This window comes from Dipodomys merriami, unplaced genomic scaffold (assembly GCF_024711535.1).
Source record: "Dipodomys merriami isolate MVZ:Mamm:240054 unplaced genomic scaffold, mDipMer1.0.p SCAF_106, whole genome shotgun sequence".
Taxonomy (NCBI): domain Eukaryota; kingdom Metazoa; phylum Chordata; class Mammalia; order Rodentia; family Heteromyidae; genus Dipodomys; species Dipodomys merriami.
In genome coordinates, this window is record NW_027202338.1 from 1569278 (window position 1) to 1589315 (window position 20038).

Below are 20038 nucleotides of genomic sequence, written 5' to 3' on the forward strand. Positions count from 1 at the left end.
GCACCCCGCCCTCACGCCGGGGTCCGTCCCCCGCTTCAGGGTGAAAAGCGCCTCGTCACCGTTTCTGCCCGCCCCCGCCAGGCCGGGAGAGCCCGGGGTTACGGGAAGATTTGAGGACAGTCGGCCGCACGGCGCCTCCCAGAGCGGTTCTTCTGGACGCGGCACTGTCGGGGGGGAATCTGAGGTCAGGGGTGACAGAAGGCGAGGGGGACCCCCACGCTTGACAGCCCCGGGGACGGGGGAGGGGCTGGAGAACCCAGCCGGGTTCCCCCGGCCCGCCGAGCCCCACCGGACCAGGGGGGCGGGGCGGGGCGGTGTCCGCCAGGAGGGCGGGGTTGTATTTGCATACGAGGCGGGGCCCTTTGCGTGTGCAGCCGGCGGCGAGCCAATGGGCGTGGAGGGGCGGGGCGCCGAGGCGGGAGGGACGCTCCCCCGCCCCCGCAGCGGAACCCTCCGGGGAGCCGAGCTGGCTCGCGCGCGTGCATCCCGCACCAGCCTCCGGCCCCGGGCCCGGTCCGCGTCACACCGAGCCGCCGCCGCCACAGCAGCCGCAGCCACTCGGGAAGCCAGGCCCAGCCGGGGCCGCGGGAGGCGGGGGCGCCGGGGCCCTGGATGTCCCGCAGCGCGGCGGCCAGCGTGAGAAGGGTGGGAGGGAGGGAGGGGGGCTCGGGTCGGGGGCGGTGTCGCTGATGTGGCGGAGGGTGGGAGGCGGCCGCGGCGCCCGGATGGAGGGGAGATGCCAACACTGGAGAGGGGGGTCCTGGCTGGGGACCCGGGAACAGGCTCTCCCCCCCAGCCAAAAACGGGGAGACGGGAGTAGGGGGGAGTGGGTTCCGGCACGGGCCAAGACCCTGGAACTAGGGATCTTAGACATAGGAGACCCCCCCCCCCGACCGAGGACAGAGGTCCAGAAATTCTAGGGACAACTCCCTAAGCAAGGTTTGGGGGATAGGGTCTGGGACACAGCCCCCCCCCCAATATCAAAACCATGGCCTCGGAAGCGATTCCAGACAATCCTCATCTTTCCTAGCCTGAGGGGGAATGTGAGCACAAACCTCAAAGACAAGGTCTTGGGGTGGGGGGCCTGGGTACCACTTAACCACCAAGCCGAGGATGGGGGTTGGGAGGCATGTCAGATTCCAAGCAGTCTTCCCCTAGGCCTTAGAAGGAGGCACCCAGAACAGTCTTCCCACCCCTACCCTAGTCCTTGGGCGGGTCCCAGGCACATCCCCTCCTCAAAACAAGGTGCCCCCCCCCCCCCGCCGTGCCTGGAACTCCACCTCATTCCATCTCCACTGGAGTCAAACACAGAGGATTCAGACAACCCCCACCCCCACGCTTGGTCAAGGGTCTCAGGGCACAGGTCTCCTAGGCCACCCTCTTTGTCCCTAGGGCTGCCCAGCTGTCCGAAAGGCCCCACCCACAGACGGTACACAGCCGCCCCCCTCCTCCCAGACCTAGCCTCCCAGGCTCCAGGATACAGGCTGGGCTGGGGGCCACTCCCCAGAGACCCCATGCAGAGCTGCTTCAGTGACCAGCAGCTTTGTATATGGTACCTGAAGGGTGGGGGGGGGCAGGGAACAAGGGATGGGGACATACGTGACTAGGAATGTGACCCCATGTTTGTGTATATGTATGTGTGTGTGTACTAAAGCTGGTGACTGTGAGGAATCCTGCTTAGTATGTGTGCATGTTGTGGTGGTGGTAGGGGGTGTTTGTGGTGATCCTAGTATTTGTGAATGACAGCTGCTCCTTGTACAGAACCCTCTACTTGTGAGTCTGTGTTTGGGTGAGAACATGGTTGTGGTTGTGTGGTTGTGTCTTCTGGCCCTGTGTTTTGTGTGCCTTGGTGTGTAACAACGATGTGGGTGATTGTGTGTGTTCAGTGGAGTTCTGTCTGTGAGGCCTTGTTTCATGTGTGACTCTCCTGGTGACTTGAAAATGTATTTCTGTGTGTGTGACACACTCTTGTCTGTGTAAGTCTGGGTGTGTGGCTGCCATCATATCCGTGCCTATGTGATGGAGGCTGTGTGTGTGTAAATGACTCTGCTTGTAGCTGCGTGTGTACTTACAGTCTCTTATGTGTGATTTGGATTATGTATTTATTTAATCAAGTATGGCTCAAGATCTAATGTTTGTGAGCTGGCTCAGGGACTTGGGGTGTGTGTTTGGGGTATGTGACCGGCTATGTCCTGGTGTAACCTGAATGGCTCTGTGTGTGTGTGTGTGTGTGTGTGTGTGTGTGTGTATGTGTGTGTGTGTGTGTGTGTCCTAATCGGTGGGAATGTGCGTGTCTGCAAAATGTAGCTCTGTGTGTATGTGAGCATGCTCATACATGTGCTGGATTACCTGAGTTTGAATCTCTGAGATTTGGTGTGGTGGTGACTGCCCATGACACTGCAAATAACTGTCTAGGACCGTGTAAAACAAGTTACAAATGCCACGCATAGCCTACCTCGTTTCTTCTCTTTCGCCTTCCTCTTCCTCCTGTTCCTCCTCCTCTTTCTCTTCTTTTTCCATTTTTTTCTCTCTCTCTTTTTTTTTTTTTCTTGTTGGTCGTGGGGCCTGAACTCTGGGCCTGGGCGCTGTCCCTCAACTCTTCAGCTCAGGGCAAGAGCTCTACCACTTGAGCCACAGTGCAACTTTCAGTTTTCTGGTGGTTTATTGGAGATAAGAGTCTCACTGACTTTCCTCCCCAGGCTGGCTTTGAACCATAATCCTCAGATCTCAACCTCCTGAGTAGCTAGGATTGCAGGCATGAGCCACCAGCACCCTTTTTTTTGTTGTTGTTTTAATTGGTTATAGGACTTGAAATCGGGGCCTGGAGGCTGTCGCTGAGAGTTCTTTTGCTCAAGGCAATCACTCTACTACTTTGAACCACAAGGTTACTTCCGGTTTTCTGGTGGTTAATTGGAGGTAAGAGTCTCACAGACTTTCCTGTACAGTCTGGCTTTGAAACCACCATCCTCAGATCTCAACCTCTTGAGTAGCTAGGATTACAGGCATGAGCCACCAGTGCCTAGATCTACATAGTTTCTTCTGTACACACACCCAACTGTGTACTTGTGTTATGGGCAATTGAGCTGTGTGCTAATGGCTCTATTAAGTGTGTAGGTGGGGCTGTGACTTTCCACCTGTTCATGTGAAGCTGTAATGACACATGACTTGTGCATTACCTGAAGAGGCTGTGTCTCTGTGTAAGAGGGTGACCTAGGAGAACATTGTAGGCACACTGACCATGGCGGAAGTCTGGGTATTGTGGACACTGATGCTGTGTGTGTATGTGCACAGGACCCTTTCTGGAATGTGTTGGTTATGTGAGAGTGGCCTTTCTTAGGGATGTTTGTGTCTGGGTTGTATGCTGGGTCTTTCATGTAGCTGCCTGTCTCTGTAATGATAGGCTATGGCCATTAGTACAGCACATGGCTTGTGTGTAGAAAGAAGTGTCATGTAAGAGTGATTTGTCATGTGAATAATAGTGAGACCAAATGTGAGCACTTAGCTAAGTTTTTCTGTCTCATAAAAGGTGTGCTGGTGGCCAGGTGCTAGTGGCTCATGCCTATGATCCTAGGAAGCTGAGATCTAAGTTCGAAGCCAGCCCGGCAGAAGTCCATTAAGCTTTTTTTTTTTGTTGGTCATGGGGCCTGAACTCTGGGCCTGGGCACTGTCCCTCAGCTCTTCAGCTCAAGACTAGCTCTCTACCACTTGAGCCACAGTGCCACTTCCAGCTTTTTCTGCTTATGTGGTGTTGAGAAATCAAACCCAGGGCCACCTTCTCAGCCCCTCCATTAGACTCCTTTTTTTTTTTTTTTTGTCAGTCGTGGGGCTTGAACTCTGGGCCTGAGCGCTGTCCCTCAGCTCTTCAGCTCAGGCTAGCCCTCTACCACTTGAGCCACAGCACCACTTCTAGTTTTGTGGTGGTTTACTGGAGAAAAGAGTTTCACAGACTTTCTTGCCCAGGCTGGCTTTGAACCACAATCCTCAGATCTCAGCCTCCTGAGTAGCTAGGATTACAGGTATGAGCCACCAGTGCCCGGCTCCATTAGACTCTTATCTCCAATTAACCACCTCCAAACTGGAAATGGCATTGTGGTTCAAGTGATAGAGTGCTAGCCTTGAGCAGAAAAGCTTAGGGACAGAACCCATGTCCTGAGTTCAAGCCCTATGACTGACCAAAAAAAAAAAAAAGTATGCTGGTATGACTGCCCAGGGTTGGGTTGGATGGCTGTGTGTGTGTGTGAGAGAGTTTTATGAAACCAAACACCTGTCAGGCATACAGATGTTATTGTGTGACCATGGAGCTGTGTGGGACAAGTATGTACAGCTGTGATCATGTCATTGCGTGTCTGGTTCCTAGTGGATAACCTGATGGGTGAACTCTGATTGGATAGAATTCTGTCTGGGGGCCTGGGATGTGGGTTTCCTGGGTGGGTGCCTGAGGAAACACAACTGTTGCTGGGTGTGGTTGGACATGTGTCGTCCTTGTGGCTATGCTTGGGCCCTGCTCTGTGTGTATGGCTGAGAAAATGGGAGTGAACAAAGACCACTTGCTAGTGTGACCAGGCTACTGAGGTTGGGACAATCTCTGTAGATGCGGCCCAAATGCCCTGAATAGAGCTGTGTATCTTCCTCCTGGCAACTGTAGGACTGTTTCTGTGGCTCTGAAGTGTAACCTGAAGTGTGCTGTGTGGCTGTGATGGTATCAGTGTGTAACTAAGCATGCAGAGTTGTGACTGGGTGTGCCGGACAACTGTAGCCCTGAGGTGGCTTCATATATGTAAATATATGTTAACCTGTAGCCTTGTGCATGTGTCATGACAAATCCATATCATTCCCTTGAGTACCTAGGGCCTCCTGAGGCCAGCGCATCCCTAACAATACCCCCCACACCTCAGTACACCTACTAGTTCCTAGGCCTGAAGAACCAGGTGGCTGGTCTCCCTGGTAACAGTTGCTATGGCAACCAGGGTTCTCACCAGGGAGCCTGAGATGGAGGGGGTTGGCTAAAGTCCAAAGTAGGGGAACTCATCCCCATCCCAAACAAACTTCTTACTTTCTCCTCCCTCCTTTGGGCAGGGCGGACCCAGGAGGCCTGAACAGCATTTGCCCCCAGCCCCTTGTGGGGCCCCGGGGCCTCCTGAGACCTTCAGGACGGAGTCGGGTGAGTGACCTGTTGGGGTCCAACAGAGGCTGGGTAGGTGCATGGGCCATCAAAGGCCCTGAGTTCCAGATACACACCAAAGTCCTCACACTCTCAGTGATTGTGTACAGGATCACACCATTACAGATTCATACATTCTTTACACAGCCATTGACTTAGTCACACACACACACACACAGATGATTCTTTCAGCTCCATGCATACTTACCGATGAGTGACAGGCATACTTGAAGATGTGCTAAGTAACTATTCCTTCATATTGCTAAACTGGCACATGGGTTCACATGGATGGATTGTACACACATTCCCCAGACTCACCAGGAACCACAGGCACTCATGAGATACACACTCAACAATGCACAAGCCAGGTTGGTACCATACACCTGTAATCCAGTACTCAGGAGGCTGAAGCAAGAGGATGGCAAATTCAGGTCAGCCTGGGCTACACAGTGAGACCCTGTCAAAAACAAAAAACCTGGGCACCAATGTCTCACATCTGTAATCCTAACCACTCAGGAGGCTGAGATCTAAAGATCTCAGTTCAAAGCCATCTTGGGCAGAAAAGTCTGCAAGATTCCTATCTCTCATTAATGAGCAAAAAGGCAGACTGGGAGCATAGCTCAAATAGTGGGCACCACCTGTGAGAGAAAAAGCCAAGGGAGAGCTCAAGGCCCTAAATTCAAGCCTTGGTACCGGTATAAACACACACATATGTACACTCTTACCTCTGACATCACAAGCACAGCCCTTCTACGCCCCCTGAATCCCACACCAGAACCCCGTGCCCCTGACCCATTCAACTTCCAACTCCTGGGCCTTTTCATCAGTGCACCTTCAACCCAAATACTCCTAAAGCCCCTGACTGTGTGACCCCTGACCCCTATATGCCCTCTGATCCTAGTGTCCTCCAGTGTCTGACTTCCTTCCCGTCCTTTGGATCTTCAGGCTTCTTGTACTCACATCCCAGCTTCCAAACCCCTAAAGCCGTGAATCATGACCCTCACCCCTACCCCAAACTGCCCTATTCCTTCGTCCCTTGTTTCTGAGCCCCTTGGGTGCCACACTCCAGCTCCCCGGCCCTCCCCCGTGTCCCTTTCCTGGACTGTGGGTTCATGTCCTCTCACCCTGTGACCCCCCCCCCGACCCTGAAACCCCACTTCCATGTCAGCTGACCCCCGCCCTTGCCCCACTCTGCTGTCCTGTGTCACTAGACGGGGCGGGCACCATGAACAAGTTACGGCAGAGCCTGCGGCGGAGGAAACCAGCCTACGTGCCCGAAGCATCGCGCCCGCACCAGTGGCAGGCGGACGAAGACGCTGTGCGCAAGGGCACCTGCAGCTTCCCGGTCAGGGTGAGTGGGCGGGGCAGAAGGCGGTGGGCGAGGTGGGTGGGGCATGTGACTGGGCCGGATGTGAAGTGGTGAGCGGGGCATAAGGCGATGGGAGGGGCATGATGAACAAGGCAAGCGGTAATAGGAATGGTATAAGGTAGTGGGGGCGGGGCACGTGGTGGTGGGCAGGGCCTGTTGTGATGGGGGGAGAAATGGGTGGTGATGGGAGGGGCATACAGCCCTGGGCGTGGTGTGATATGATAGGATGTGCAGTGGTGGGTGGGGCATAAAGTGATAGGCGGGGCGTGAGGCCATGAGAGGGCCCTGATAGGTGGGGCAGGCAGTGGTAGGAGAGACATAAGGCTGTGAGGGGCGGGGCGTGCGTGCAGCAGTGGGCGGAGCCACCTGCTGGGTCCTGCCAGTCTCCATACCAGGCCTGGTGCTGTGAGCAGAGGCTTTCTGTTCTTAAAAAGCTATGGCCTGGGGCTGGGCCATACACGAGGCCCTGGGTTCAATTCCTCAGCACCACATAAGCAGAAAAAGCCAGAAGTGGCGCTGTGGCTCAAGTTGTAGAGCGCTAACCTTGAGCTGAAGAGCTGAGGGACAGTGCTCAGGCCCAGAGTTCAGACCCCACGATGGACCAAAAACAAAAAAAAGCTATGGCCTGCTGGGTGCCCGTGACTCACGCATGTGTCATCCTAGCTACTCAGGAGGCTGAGATCTGAGGTTCAAAGCCAGCCTGGACAAGAAAGTCCATGAGACTCTTATCTCCAATGAACTACCAAACAAATGGAAGTGGCGCTGTGGCTCAAGTGGTAGAGTGCTAGCCTTGAGCTAAAGAGCTTGGGGGCCCAGAGTTCAAGGCCCACGACTGACAAAAAAAAAAAGCTATGGAGCCTGTTGGAGTTGACATAAAACCCAGGACAAGTTAATTTGTACCAGGAAAATAGCACCTGGAGGGTGTCCTGCTTGGTATTGGGGGAGAGGCTACCCAATTCCCTGGGGACTCACAAGAACCCCACTAGAAGGTCACGCTGGAAAATATTGGTAGCATTCGCAAAGCCCTCAACTGTTAAGGGCTTAAGGGTTTTGCTTTAAGACAACCAGAACTCTGTACAACATACTTTGTTGTGCTGTTCCCATGGGAAGACAGCAGGATTGAGGGCCTTGCTGTGGAGCTCAGCCCTTTCGTGGCTGGGGGGGCTCAGGCTAGCTCTTCTGCCTAATTTTCCCTTCCCCTGAGTGTGAGGAAGGGGAGACAGCCAGTGGAGGATATGCTGTTGAATTACAGCTCTGGGCAGCCAAGCTCCATTCCACCTCCCATCAGTCCTTGCCAGGGCAGAGGGCGGGGGACTGGCTCTGGCTCTTTCTACCTGTGGTCCCAGGAGGCAGAGCAGCCTGGTGTAGCCTTCAACCAGTCCCCTCAGCCACAAGGATGCAAACCCAGCACCATCGTTAAGCAGCATTTAAGGCCCCAGGACAGAGCAGCACAAAAACACCAAACAAAAAACACTTCAATCCCCACACCTGTGTTTCCTCAGCTGCACATCTGGGCTGGGAAATGCACTGCACACCTCAACTTGCTTTGAGGTGGTGCAGAATGAACGCATTCCCGTCTCTGATGGGCCTGGCACGGTGCCGGGTGTGTGGCATCTGGGTAGTGAACCCAGGAAAGGCTCCCAGGTGCTTATTATTTCCTGTCTCTCCATCCCCATCTCCACTCAAGTACCTGGGCCACGTGGAGGTGGAGGAGTCCCGAGGCATGCACGTGTGTGAAGATGCTGTGAAGAAGCTGAAGGCGGTGAGTTGAGGGGGGCCGCTGGAGCCAGGGAGGAGGTGAGGCCAGCCTGGCACAGGCGGCCCTGACCAGGCCCCTCTGTGCCCTGCCCCCTCCCCCAGATGGGCCGGAAGTCCGTCAAGTCGGTCCTGTGGGTGTCTGCTGATGGGCTCCGAGTAGTGGATGACAAGACCAAGGTAGGAGGCCCCCTCCTCCCACCCTGCTCCAATCAGGCCAAGGATACCTGGCCACGCCCCCTGGGACCTTCCCGACCCTCCTCTCCCACAGGGCTCTTGTAGACTGTGCCATGTGTTCCTGTAAAGGCTGCAGCTCGCTGCACAGTCCTAATTCAGAAATGAGGGCTGCAGTTATTTGCGAGTTGGTATAGAGTGGGTGAGAGCACGAACTGGAGCGGCCGCCTCAGCACGGATCCCAGCCACCCCCTCACCAGCTGGGGCGGGAGGGTGGGGGGAGCCTGGCCAGGAGACTCACCCCTTCCGGGCTTCAGTGGCCTCTTCTTTAAAAAAAAAAAAAAAAAGGGAGGGAGGTTGTGAGAGATCCTTCCAGTAGAGAGAAAGTCTGTAAAACCTGTTTAAACACTGGCCACAGTCAGGTGAGCATGAGGGTACACGCCTGTAATCCCAGCACTCAGGAGAGAAGGTTCACGCTGTGCACGTGCTTCCTTCTAGGACCTGCTGGTGGATCAAACCATCGAGAAAGTCTCCTTCTGCGCTCCTGACCGCAACCTGGACAAGGCATTCTCCTACATCTGCCGGGATGGCACGACTCGCCGCTGGATCTGCCACTGTTTCCTGGCGCTCAAGGACTCTGTGAGTGTCATCCAAACCGTCCGCCGCAGACCCTGCTGCTGTCCCCACTCAAGTGTTTCCCATACCTTGCCCTTCTTATTTCCCAATTTCCCAATGCATGCTGGGCTTGGGAGTGCATACCTGTCATCTCCGCAATCAGGAAGTTGAGGCTGGAGGACCCTCTGTTTGAGGCTAGCCAGGACTATGTAGTAAGGCCTTGTGTCAGAGAGAGAGCAAGAGAGAGCCCAATCCTAATAACTCTGAGCCCCCAAAATTAGTACCCCCAATCTGCCCACTTACACATGTAACTTGAACTGACAGAAGAGTGGAAACCACATTTATATTGATTGAGTCTCTTGTAAATGGCGCTAGCAAGGGTTGATACGGGAATGCTGGCGCCTGGGACAGCTGCTCTTCGCTGAACTCAGCAGAGTACGCAAGGGCGGAGTCAGTTTGCTATTGCTGGGTCACAAAGCACCCCTAAATTTTATAGTTTGAAATTGAAATCACGGCCTTTTTGGGAAGGCCAGCTGCACGGCTCTGGCTCCAGGATGTCTCCTGCCATTGCTAGCCTCTGGGCTGATGACATCAGGAGACTAGCCAGATGTCTTCCTGTGGTGATAGGATCTCCCCAGGGCGTCTTTCCAATGTGGAAGCTTCTAGAGAACTTAGGCTCAAGGAAGTCTCAAGGAAGAAAGTGCCAAATGTGTCGGTGCACGTCTACAATCCCAGCTGCTCCAGAGATCGGAGGATTACAGTTCAAGGGTGACTGAGCAAAAGTACAAGACCCGATCTGAAAAATAATGAAAGCAAAAGGGGCCTGGGGGTGTGGTTCAAGTGATAGAACACCTGCCTAGCAAGCAAAGGTGCTAAGTTCAAAGTCCAGTACCTCCCCTAGCCCCACTCCCCCAAAAAAAGAGATGAAGGTAGGGGGGCCAGGAGAAAGCTGTATTGCGGTTTTGGACTGGCTGTCACCCAGCATGGCTACCATGGTACTGTGTTTGTTCCAGGAGAGGACCAAGACTCCACCAGGGGTGGGGGAGTGGAACCTTCTAGAAGAGCACATGTGGGCCAGAAATTTGTTGTGGCTATTTCTGGAAGATCTGTTGGCGCATGGCAGGGGGTGTGGATTTGGTGTCTAGCCACCCGGCTGTGTGGGCCCAGTGCCATGACCCCCTTTGGGGAGAAAGGGGGGCTCCTCAGGAGTCACAGGAGGGCTCATTGTACTCCCACCCAGCACGGTCTCTCGAGGCCCAGAGTGACTCAGTGGATGGAAATATTTAGGGAAGAGAAGCAAACCAAACTGTGAGAGAATCAGGCTCGGGAAGACCGAGGAGCAGTAGGTAACTGCTTTCTCAAATCTGAGCTTCAGGGTTAAAATACTCGTGGAATTCCTAGGATTCCTCAAATGTAACCTTGTTCATTTTAAGTGACTTTCACATGAAATTAGTTATTTTAGCCAAGTGCGGTTGGTGGCGCACGCCTCTAATCCCAGCACTTGGGAGGCTGAGATAGATCATGAATCCCAGGCTGGCCAAAGTGGTAGAGTGCATGCCTAGGAAGCGTTGAGAGCCTGAGTTCGAACTCCAGGACCACCAAAACAGAAATAAATAGCAAAGGATGGTTTTTGTTTTTCAGTCAGTCATGGGTCTTGGGCCTGGGCACTATCCCTGAGCTCTTTTGCTCAAGGCTAGTGCTGTATCATTTAGAATCACAGCCCTACTTCTGGTTTTCTGGTGGTTTATTGGAGATAAGAGTCTCACAGACTTTCCTGCTGAGTCTGACTTTAAATTGGGATCCCCAGATCTCAGCCTCCTGAGCGGCTAGGATTTCAGGCATAAGTCAGCAGCACCCAGCCAGAAGACTTAAAAAATATACAATTTTATAATTATTAAGGTAATGTACAGAGGGGCTACCATTGCATAAGTCAGGTAATGGATATATTTCTTTTTTTGGACAATGTCATACCTTCCTTCAAGACCCTTGAAGAAAATACCACCGACAAAATATTAGAGATGCTAGGGACACATGGCTCACACGGGGGGGGGGGGGGGGGGGCGAGATCTGAGGATCACCTTCGTTTGAAGCCAGCCCAGGCAGGAAAGTCTATGAGACTCTTTTTTTTTTTTTTGGGGGGGGGGGTCCAGTCGTGGGGTCTGAACTCTGGGCCTGGGTGCTGTCCCTCAGCTCTTCAGCTCAAGGCTAGCACTCTACCACTTGAGCCACAGCGCCACTTCCGGCTTTTTCTTCTTATGTAGTGCTGAGGAATCAAACCCAGGGCCTCAGGCATGCAAGGCAAGTGCTCTACCACTGAGCCACCTTCCCAACCCTCTATGAGACTCTTATCTCCAGTGAACCACCAGAAAGGCCAGAAGTGGAACTGTGACTCAAGTGATAAGAGTGCCATCCTTGAGCAAAAGAACACCACAGGGACAACCAGCCAGGCCCTAAGTTCAAGACCTGGGACCAGCAAGTGCACACAAAGACACAAATTAAGACAGAAATATGTACAGTGACCTTTGGTGTATTCAAAATGACAACTAACTGTCATTTCTCTGATTCCACAACATTCCCACCACCCTAAGGAGGCCCCTATACCCATGAAGTTGCCTGCCCTATCCCCTCCCCACCCCGAACCCTGGCCAGCAGCTACTCTGCCTTCTTCAGGGATCTGCCTGTTGTGAATGAGACAGAATCATATGTCTGCCTTCCTTCACTGGCCATGATGTTTCCTACCCTCAGGTGTTAGAGCTGAATTTTTTTTTCTGGCCATTCCTGGAACTTGAACTCAGGGCCTAGGCACGGTCCTTGAGCTTCTTTTACTCAAGGCTAGCATTCTACCACCTGCGCCACAGCACCACTTCTGGATTTTTCTGTGTATGTGGTACTGAGGAATTGAACCCAGGGCTTCATGCATGCGAGGTGAGCATTCTACCACTAAGCCATATTCCCAGCCCTGCATTCTTCTTTTTATAGCCAAGTAATATTCCACTGTGTGGATTCTTCAATTGATTAATACTATTCTGCCCCTCCATTTATGGATATTTGGGTTGTTTTCACCTTTGGGAGGTTTTCACTTTATGGAGGTATGTTTGCCTGTGTTTAGTTTGTTTTGTTTGTGTTGGGCCTTGAATTCAGAGCTTCAACCTCTTGCTTAGCTTTTTTTTTTTTTTTGGTCAGTAATGGGCCTGAACTCCAGGCCTGCACATTATCCCTCAGCTCTTCAACTCAAGGCTAGTACTCTATTACTTGAGACACAACACCACTTCTGGCTTTTTCTGCATATGTAGTGCTGAGGAATCAAACCCAGGGCCTCATGCATGCAAGGCAAGTGCTCTACCACTGAGCCACCTTCCCAGCCCCAGCTTTTTTGCTTTTTTATTTTTTAAATCATGGCTGAGCTCTATCACTTGAGCCATACTTGTAATTCTAGCTTTTTGCTGGTTAATTGGAAGTAAGAATCCCACAGACTTTCCTGCCTGGGCTGGGCTGGCTTTGAACCATGACCCCCCAGATCCCAGCCTCCTGAGTAGCTAGGATTACAGGTTTGAGTTACCAGAACCTGGCTTTGAGGGTTTTGTTGTTTTTTTTCTTGATCGTAGGGCTTGAACTCCAGGCCTGGGCGCTGTCCCTGAGCTCTTTGCTCAAGGCTAGCACTCTATCATTTAGAGTCACAGCGCCACTTCCACTTTTCTGGTGGTTCATTGGAGATAAGAGTCTCTCAGACTTGCTGCCTGGGCTGGCCATGATCCTCAGATCTCAGCCTCCTGAGTAGCTAGGATTAAAGACATGAACCACCAGAGCCTGGCTTTGAGTTTGTTTGTTTGTTTTGTCGGCCGTGGGGCTTGAACTCTGGGCCTGGGCGCTGTCCCTCAGCTCTTCAGCTCAAGGTGAGCGCTCTACCACTTGAGCTACAGCGCCACTTCCGGTTCTCTGGTGGTTTTTATTGGAGATAGGAGTCTCACGGTCTCTCCTGCCCGGGCTGGCTTTGAACCATGATCCTCAGATCTCAGCCTCCTGAGTAGCTAGGATTACAGGCGTGAGTCACTAGCGCCCGGCTGAATTATTTTTTTAAGATAAGATTTCAATGTGTATCTCAGGCTGGGCTGAAACTTGCTATATAGTCCAGGTTAGCCTTGAACTTGAAATCCTCCTGCCTCAGCTTCCAGAGTGCTGGGATTACAGGCCTGTGTCACCAGGCTGGGCTTTAGGTTACGTTCTGTATGTGGGGTGTGAGGGGGGGGTAGTCCAACTCTCCAAGAATGCAGGTATTGATTTTTGAGGAGTTGTCTTTCCCCGTGGAGCCCTGTGGACCTCCTTATTGAGGACAGTAGAGGCTGTGAGTGGAGGTTGATTTCTTTGCTCTCAACTCTGTTTGCACTGCTCTGTGTGTGTGTGTGTGTGTGTGTGTGTGTGTGTGTGTGTGTGTGTGTGTGTGTATGTGTGAGCATGCATGCATGCGTGTCCCTGAGCCAGTGCCATGCTGTTTTGATTAATGTCGCTGCATAGTTAAGTTTTGAAATCAGCAAATGTGATGATTCTCCTTCTGTATTTTCTTTTTCTTTCAGAGTTGTTTGGGCTATTCTGGATTTCTTTGGAACTCCAGATGAATCTTAGTGTTGGCTCATTTCGGCAAAGAGTACAATTGGGGGTTCTGATAGTTGGTTAAATCTGTAAATTACTTCGGGACATACAGCCATCTTAACCATAAATTAAGTTTTCCAATCTTTGTGTGTGTGTGTGTGTGTGTGTGTGTGTGTGTGTGAGACGTGTGTGCATGCGTGTGTGTGACCACAAGTCCTGGGGCTTGAACTCAAGTCCTGGACACTGTCCCTGAGCTTTTTTTTTTTTTTTTAAACTCGTGGCTAGCACTCTGTCACTTAAGCCACAGCTATACTTCCAGCTTTTGGGCGGTTAATTGGAGTCTCACAGTCTTTCCTGCCTGATCTGGCCTCAAACTTCAGTCCTCCAATCTCAGCCTCCTGAGTAGCTAGGATTATAGGCAATGAGCCACTTGCCTAGCTCCTAGAATTTGTGTCTGGCATGTTTCACTCCAGCTGCTATTTGATTTATGGTGGAGATTTTGTTGTTCTGTTAGTTGGGGTTTGCTTTTGAGCCAGGATCTTGGTTTTTCCACCCAGGTTGGCCTTGAACTCCTGGCTCAAGACATAATCCTGTCTCCGCCTCTGGAGTAACTGAGACTATGATTACACACACACACATACCCATGCTGGGGATGAGCCCAGGGCCTTTGCATGTGCTGGGTCATCTCCCTAATGCAGAGCCACACCCCACCCCAGGACCTGCCACTTGTCACCCTGGTCTACAGTACTGATGAACCACCCAGGCCCCGAGAGGTGCAGGAACCCTTTTGGGAGCCCCACACCCAGAGCTGGGTCCACGCCCTGACATCTCTGACGGACCCCCGCCCCATGTGCATGTACAGGGAGAGCGGCTGAGCCACGCCGTGGGCTGCGCGTTCGCGGCCTGCCTGGAGCGGAAGCAGCGGAGGGAGAAGGAGTGCGGCGTGACGGCCGCCTTCGACCCCAGCCGCACCAGCTTTGCCCGCGAGGGCTCCTTCCGCCTGTCGGGTGGCGGGCGGCCTGCCGAGCGCGACGCCTCAGACAAGAAGAAAGGTGGGTGCTGCCTGGAGAGGGGAGGGGCGCTGCTGGAGTCAGGACCCTGCTTGGGAACAGCACTAGAGGCTCCTGTTGGCCTGCCTGGACGGCTGCACCCATCAGCCTCACGCCTCGGCCTCATGAGTAGCCAGAGAAGTGTGTATATGCGTGCCAGGCCTGGGGCTTGAACTCAGGGGCCCTGGGCACTGGCTAGCGCTCTACCACTTGAGCCACAGCTCCACGTTCAGCTTTTTTGGTGGTTAATTGGAATTGAGCCTCACAGCTTTCTGCCCAGGGCTGGCTTCAAACCGCAACCTCAGATCTCAGTCTCGTGAGTAGCTGGGATTACAGGCGTGAGCCACCAGTGCCTGGCTTTCCCCTGCTTTTTTTTTTTTTTTCCCCCAGTCCTGGGGCTTGAACTCAGGGCCTGGGCACTGTCCTTGAGCTTCTTTGGCTCAAGGCTAGCACTCTACTACTTGAGCTACAGCACCACTTCTGGCCTTTTCTGTGTATGTGGTGCTGAGGAATCGAACCCAGGGCTTCATGCATGCGAGGCGAGCGCTCTAGCACTGAGCCACCTTCCCCTGCTTCCCAGCCTTCCCCTGCTTCTTAAGCCTGAGTGTGGAGAACTGGCTTTCCCAGCAGTCAGAAGATAGTCTCAGTATGCAGGAGGCCAGTCTGAGGCACTGGAACAATCTAGAAAGCTAAAAGGATACAGCTGTGCCAAGCCAGGTGTAGGATAGAAGAAGAACAGGGGTATCATTGAGGTGAGAAGTATGATGAAAAGGGAGAGGAAGCTGGCCACCACTAACTCACACCTGCAATCCTGGCTACTTGGGAGGCTGAGATGGGGAGGATTGTGGTTTGAGATCAGTGTAGGGTACTCAGGGTACCCTTTTCTCAACCAATAGCTGGGTACAGTAGTGCACACCTGTAATCCCAGCCAGCAGGAAGCTGAGGTTGGGAGACTTAGGTGGGGGATGTGAGATGTCACCTGACCATCTCTCATGTCTTTAGCAGAGGCAGTGGCTGCTCCGGCTGTGGCCCCTGGCCCTGCCCAGCCTGGACATGTGTCCCCAACCCCCGCCACCACATCCCCCGGTGAGAAAGGGGAGGCAGGCACCCCAGTGGCCGCAGGCACCACGGCAGCCGCCATCCCCCGGCGCCATGCCCCCCTGGAGCAGCTGGTCCGCCAGGGTTCCTTTCGAGGGTTTCCAGCTCTCAGCCAGAAGAACTCTCCATTCAAACGGCAGCTGAGCCTGCGGCTGAATGAGCTGCCATCCACTCTGCAGCGCCGGACTGACTTCCAGGTGAAGGGCACAGGTGAGCCCGGACCCAGGGGGAGCACCGATGTGGGCAAGGAAAGAGGAAGATGGTTCACACCGTGTGATTGATGAGCACTGTCTGCTGGGAGCAAAGGCTCGATGGGTGGGACATATCATGATCAATTGATAATGTCTGCAGAGAATAAGGAATTGGAGAAAGGGTATGAAGAGCTGGGAGTGGTTGGCATGCCTGTAATCCCAGCACTCAGGAGGCCAAAGCAGGAAAATCATGTGTTTGAGAACAGTCTGGGTTGCATAGGAAGGAAGGAAGGAAGGAAGGAAGGAAGGAAAGAGGACATAAAGGAAATGAGTGACATAATACATCCAGGAAATAAGTCTGCCTCTCACAAGGGAAAGAAGAAAAGCAGCATATATGCTGTTGGGAAGGAAAAGAGCCGGGATCTCCAAGGACCTGCTCACTGATCTCTGCCTTTACCTTTTTCCAGTGCCCGAGATGGAGCCGCCAGGTGCCAGCGACAGTGACAGCATCAATGCTCTGTGCACACAGATCAGCTCCTCTTTTGCCAGCGCTGCTGCCCCTGCATCAGGACCACCACCTGCCGCAGCAGGTACGGCAGCCCCTCACTGGGCACACACCCTCCAGGGCACCTTCCTACAGCCCCTTCCCCATTTACGGCCTCCTTGGACAACCTGGGAATTTTGTTTTGTTTTGTTTTGTTTTGTTTGGTCCGGTCGTGGGGCTTGAACTCTGGGCCTGGGCGCTGTCCCTCAGCTCTTCAGCTCAAGGCTAGCACTCCACCACTTGAGCCATAGCACCAGTTCCGGCTTTTTTCTTATGTGGTGCTGAGGAATCGAACCCAGGGCCTCAGGCATGCAAGGCAAGCGCTCTACCACTGAGCCACCTTCCCAGCCCAACCTGGGAATTTTGGATGGCTTAGAGTGAGAACCATTGATCATCCTAGAGCCATGGGATCATCTTAGAGCCATAGAATTATCTAGAGCCAGGAGATCACCTGGGAACCGTGGGGTTACCTTTGAACCGTGGATTACTTTAGAACTATGGGATTATCTTAGAAGCTTGGGATCATCTTAGAACCATGGGGGCACCTTAGAACTATGGGATCATCTTAGATCATGAGTCATTTTAGAACCGTAGGATTATCTTAGAACCCTGGGATTATCATAGCATCATGGTTCATTTTAGAACCGTGGGATCACCTTAGAACCATGAGATCATCTTAGGACTGGCAAAAAAAGAAACATCTATGCAGTCCTACGATCTTTTTTTGTTGTTGGTGGTGGTGGGGCTTGAACTCAGGGCCTGGGTGCTGTCCCTGAGCTTCTTTGTGCTCAAGGCTAGCGCTCTACCACTTGAGCCAGTGCCACTTCTGCTTTTTGAGTGATTCATTGGGGGTAAAATCATAGGGGGACTTTTCTGCCTGGGGTGGCTTCAAACCATGGTCCTCAGATCTCAGCCTCCTGAGTAGCTGGGGTAACAGGCGTGAGCCCCCAGCGCCTGGCAGTCCTAGGGTCTTAAAAAGGCTAGAATCAGAGGTGAGGTAGCTCCAGAGCCGCCCCCTGATGCCCAGCCATCCACACTCCCAGCTTGGCACTGCCCCATGCCCTTTCACCCACCTTCTCTGCTCTCCCAGGATCGTCTGCCTGGGGTGAGCCCGCAGTGCCCCCTGCAGCTACCTTCCAGCCTGGACACAAACGGACACCATCAGAGGCTGAACGATGGCTGGAGGAAGTGTCTCAGGTGGCCAAAGCTCAGCAGCAGCAGCAGCAGCAGCAGCAGCAGCAGCAGCAAGCCACCTCGGTGCCCACCGTACCCCCTGCCCTACAGCCCTTCCCTGCCCCCGTGGGGCCCTTCGACACCACACCCGCCCAGGTGGCGGTGTTCCTGCCACCCCCCCACATGCAGCCTCCCCCATTCGTACCTGCCTACCCCGGCCTAGGCTACCCCCCCATGCCCCGGGTGCCCGTGGTGGGCATTACCCCCTCACAGATGGTGGCCAACGCTTTCTGCTCAGCTGCCCAGCTCCAGCCTCAGCCCGCCACCTTACTTGGCAAAGCTGGGGCCTTCCCACCCTCGGCCGCCCCCAGTGTCCCTGGGGGCCAGGCCCGGCCACGCCCCAATGGAGCCCCCTGGCCTCCAGAGCCAGCCCCCGCCCCAGCCCCTGAGTTGGACCCCTTCGAGGCCCAGTGGGCAGCGTTAGAAGGCAAACCTTCCACCGAGAGGCCCCCCAACCCCTTTTCGGGAGACCTGCAGAAGACCTTCGAGATTGAACTGTAGCCCCAGCTGCCCTGCCCACCCTGACGCGCTAGGCGTGCCATGCCTGGGAGTGGGGACCCAGCCTCCCTCCCCTAAGACTGCGCCCCTCAGCGCCCCCCTCTAAGCCCTTCTCTCCACCACCCCTCAGAAACCACTACAGAACCAATATCATGATGCCCAGGTTGCGACAGGATGGAATTCAGGGACCGACCCAGCCTGGCTAAGGGAACTATTTCACTGCTGGACTGAAGCTGGCAATGCCCGGCCCCAGCCCTTCTCCCCTTCCTCCCACCCCCCCCTTCAGTTCAAGCTACATTTCCCAGTTTCTCTTGTTGCCCTTTCAACTTGCCAGTGTCGCGCAGGATAGAGGAGGGGCTACCCACCTAGGGGCCCTCCTGGGCCCACCCAAGTCTGGTTATCTCCTCTCCCCCCCTAAACACAGCACAAGCTAAGGGCTCCCCTGTGCCCACGCTGCGTTCACTGCCAATGCTGTGCCCACCCCACTGCCTTCCCTCACCACTCGGGGCTCTTTATCATCCGGGGGACCGAGGTCTCATGGGGCAGGGGCCAGGTCGGGGGCCCAGGAGGTGGGGAGGGGGGAGAGGAGATGCTCAGTTACCTCATGTGGGTGCCCGCTGGGGAGGGGAGGGGGTCCCAGAACAAGGAGATGGGGTGCCTGGCGGGTACTTTTCTATCTTTTATTTCCAGATTTTTTTTTTTTTTTGTATCTAAACTTGCAGATTTGTACTATACAAGGACAGCCAATAAAGGAAGACTGTACTGGTGGCCCTGGGGACGCCTGCAGGGTGTGGGGGGATGGGGCTTTCCTGAGTCATGGGGAGACAGGTGGGAGGAGGAGGGACTCCCTGAGCCCTACCTGTGAGTCATGGCTGGGGCTCAGCTCCTGCAATGTGGGCAATTGCAGGGAGCCCGACGTTAATCACCCCACTTCTATTATTAGCAGACTTGGGATGAGGAAAATAAGAAGGGCAGGTTCTAAAGTACCTCTGATCCCTTTCAACTTTGAGAACAAGTAGCTGCTTCTATAGCTGGGGCCAAGCTCAACAAAGACACCCCCCCCCCCCTGCCCACAAATGCTGCGGGTCTCACAATTCAGGCCAGGCACTTCCCACCTGGTGTAGCCACAAGCTCCAAAAGCTCTCTTGGGATTTTTGGCCTGGTGCCTGCAGCTCATGCCTGTACTCCTGGTCACTCAGGAGGCTGATACAGGAGGATCATGGTTCCAAGTCCCCCTCTACCCGCCAGAGATAATCCCCACGGACTCATCCCCAAGCCTCTGCCCACACACCTGCACCCAGCCTGGCCGGCCCTGAGTTCGACCATCTTGTAAAGCCTGTCTCCGTTGAACCAACTCTTTGACCCTTAAGGCTGGGCCAGAAGCACCCCCTCTGCTCCTGAGCCCCAGGGACGGGGACAGGCCAGGCCTCTGCTGGCCTAGATAACGAAGCCGCTTCTCCCCTGGGCCCAGCGCCCGGAGAGCAGGTGGGAAAGGGAGCCATCCCTCCAGCTCCTGTGAGGAGGATGGGGGGGTCTCCAGATCTCCCCCGTCACGTCCTGGATGGAAACAAAAGTGAGGAGGTGGTGGTCTCCAGCCCCCCACTTCTTGCTCCCAGAATCAGCTCAGGAACCCTGGAATAAAGCCCCCCAGCCCCCAGCGCTGAGGTCATTTCGCAGGAACTGACCTGCACCCCCTCTCTGGCCCTACGGGAAGCCCGGCCCCTCTGAAGCCATTCCCCACGCCCAGCGCCTCTGCTCTCCCCA

At 54.2% G+C, this 20038-nt stretch overlaps 1 protein-coding gene across 4 annotated transcripts; it reads left to right on the forward strand.

The window, feature by feature from the left end:
- The first annotated feature begins 115 nt into the window (after positions 1-115).
- On the forward strand, positions 116-18828 carry LOC138811735 (numb-like protein). 4 transcript variants are annotated; one of them, XM_069999529.1, is made up of 10 exons: positions 116-184; positions 5077-5161; positions 6373-6512; positions 8218-8292; positions 8391-8465; positions 8958-9098; positions 14524-14713; positions 15713-16018; positions 16467-16589; positions 17634-18828. In XM_069999529.1, the coding sequence occupies exons 3-10, from the start codon at positions 6387-6389 to the stop codon at positions 18275-18277; spliced, it is 1680 nt and encodes a 559-aa protein (XP_069855630.1). In that variant the 5' UTR covers positions 116-184; positions 5077-5161; positions 6373-6386; the 3' UTR covers positions 18278-18828. The 4 variants fall into 4 exon arrangements, with proteins under 4 accessions (XP_069855630.1, XP_069855598.1, XP_069855609.1 ...); XM_069999497.1 differs by lacking the exon at positions 116-184 and adding an exon at positions 467-636; XM_069999508.1 differs by lacking the exon at positions 116-184 and adding an exon at positions 467-636 and having other exon boundaries at positions 15716-16018.
- The last annotated feature ends 1210 nt before the right edge of the window (positions 18829-20038 follow it).

Excerpts from the sequence above, each read along its gene's own strand:
- LOC138811735 (XM_069999497.1), top strand. The coding sequence starts at position 613 with ATGTCCCGCAGCGCGGCGGCCAGC. Across the intron at positions 8,293-8,390 it reads CTGTGAAGAAGCTGAAGGCG|ATGGGCCGGAAGTCCGTCAA; the intron begins GTGAGTTGAGGG and ends CCCCTCCCCCAG. Across the intron at positions 16,590-17,633 it reads ACCACCACCTGCCGCAGCAG|GATCGTCTGCCTGGGGTGAG; the intron begins GTACGGCAGCCC and ends CTGCTCTCCCAG.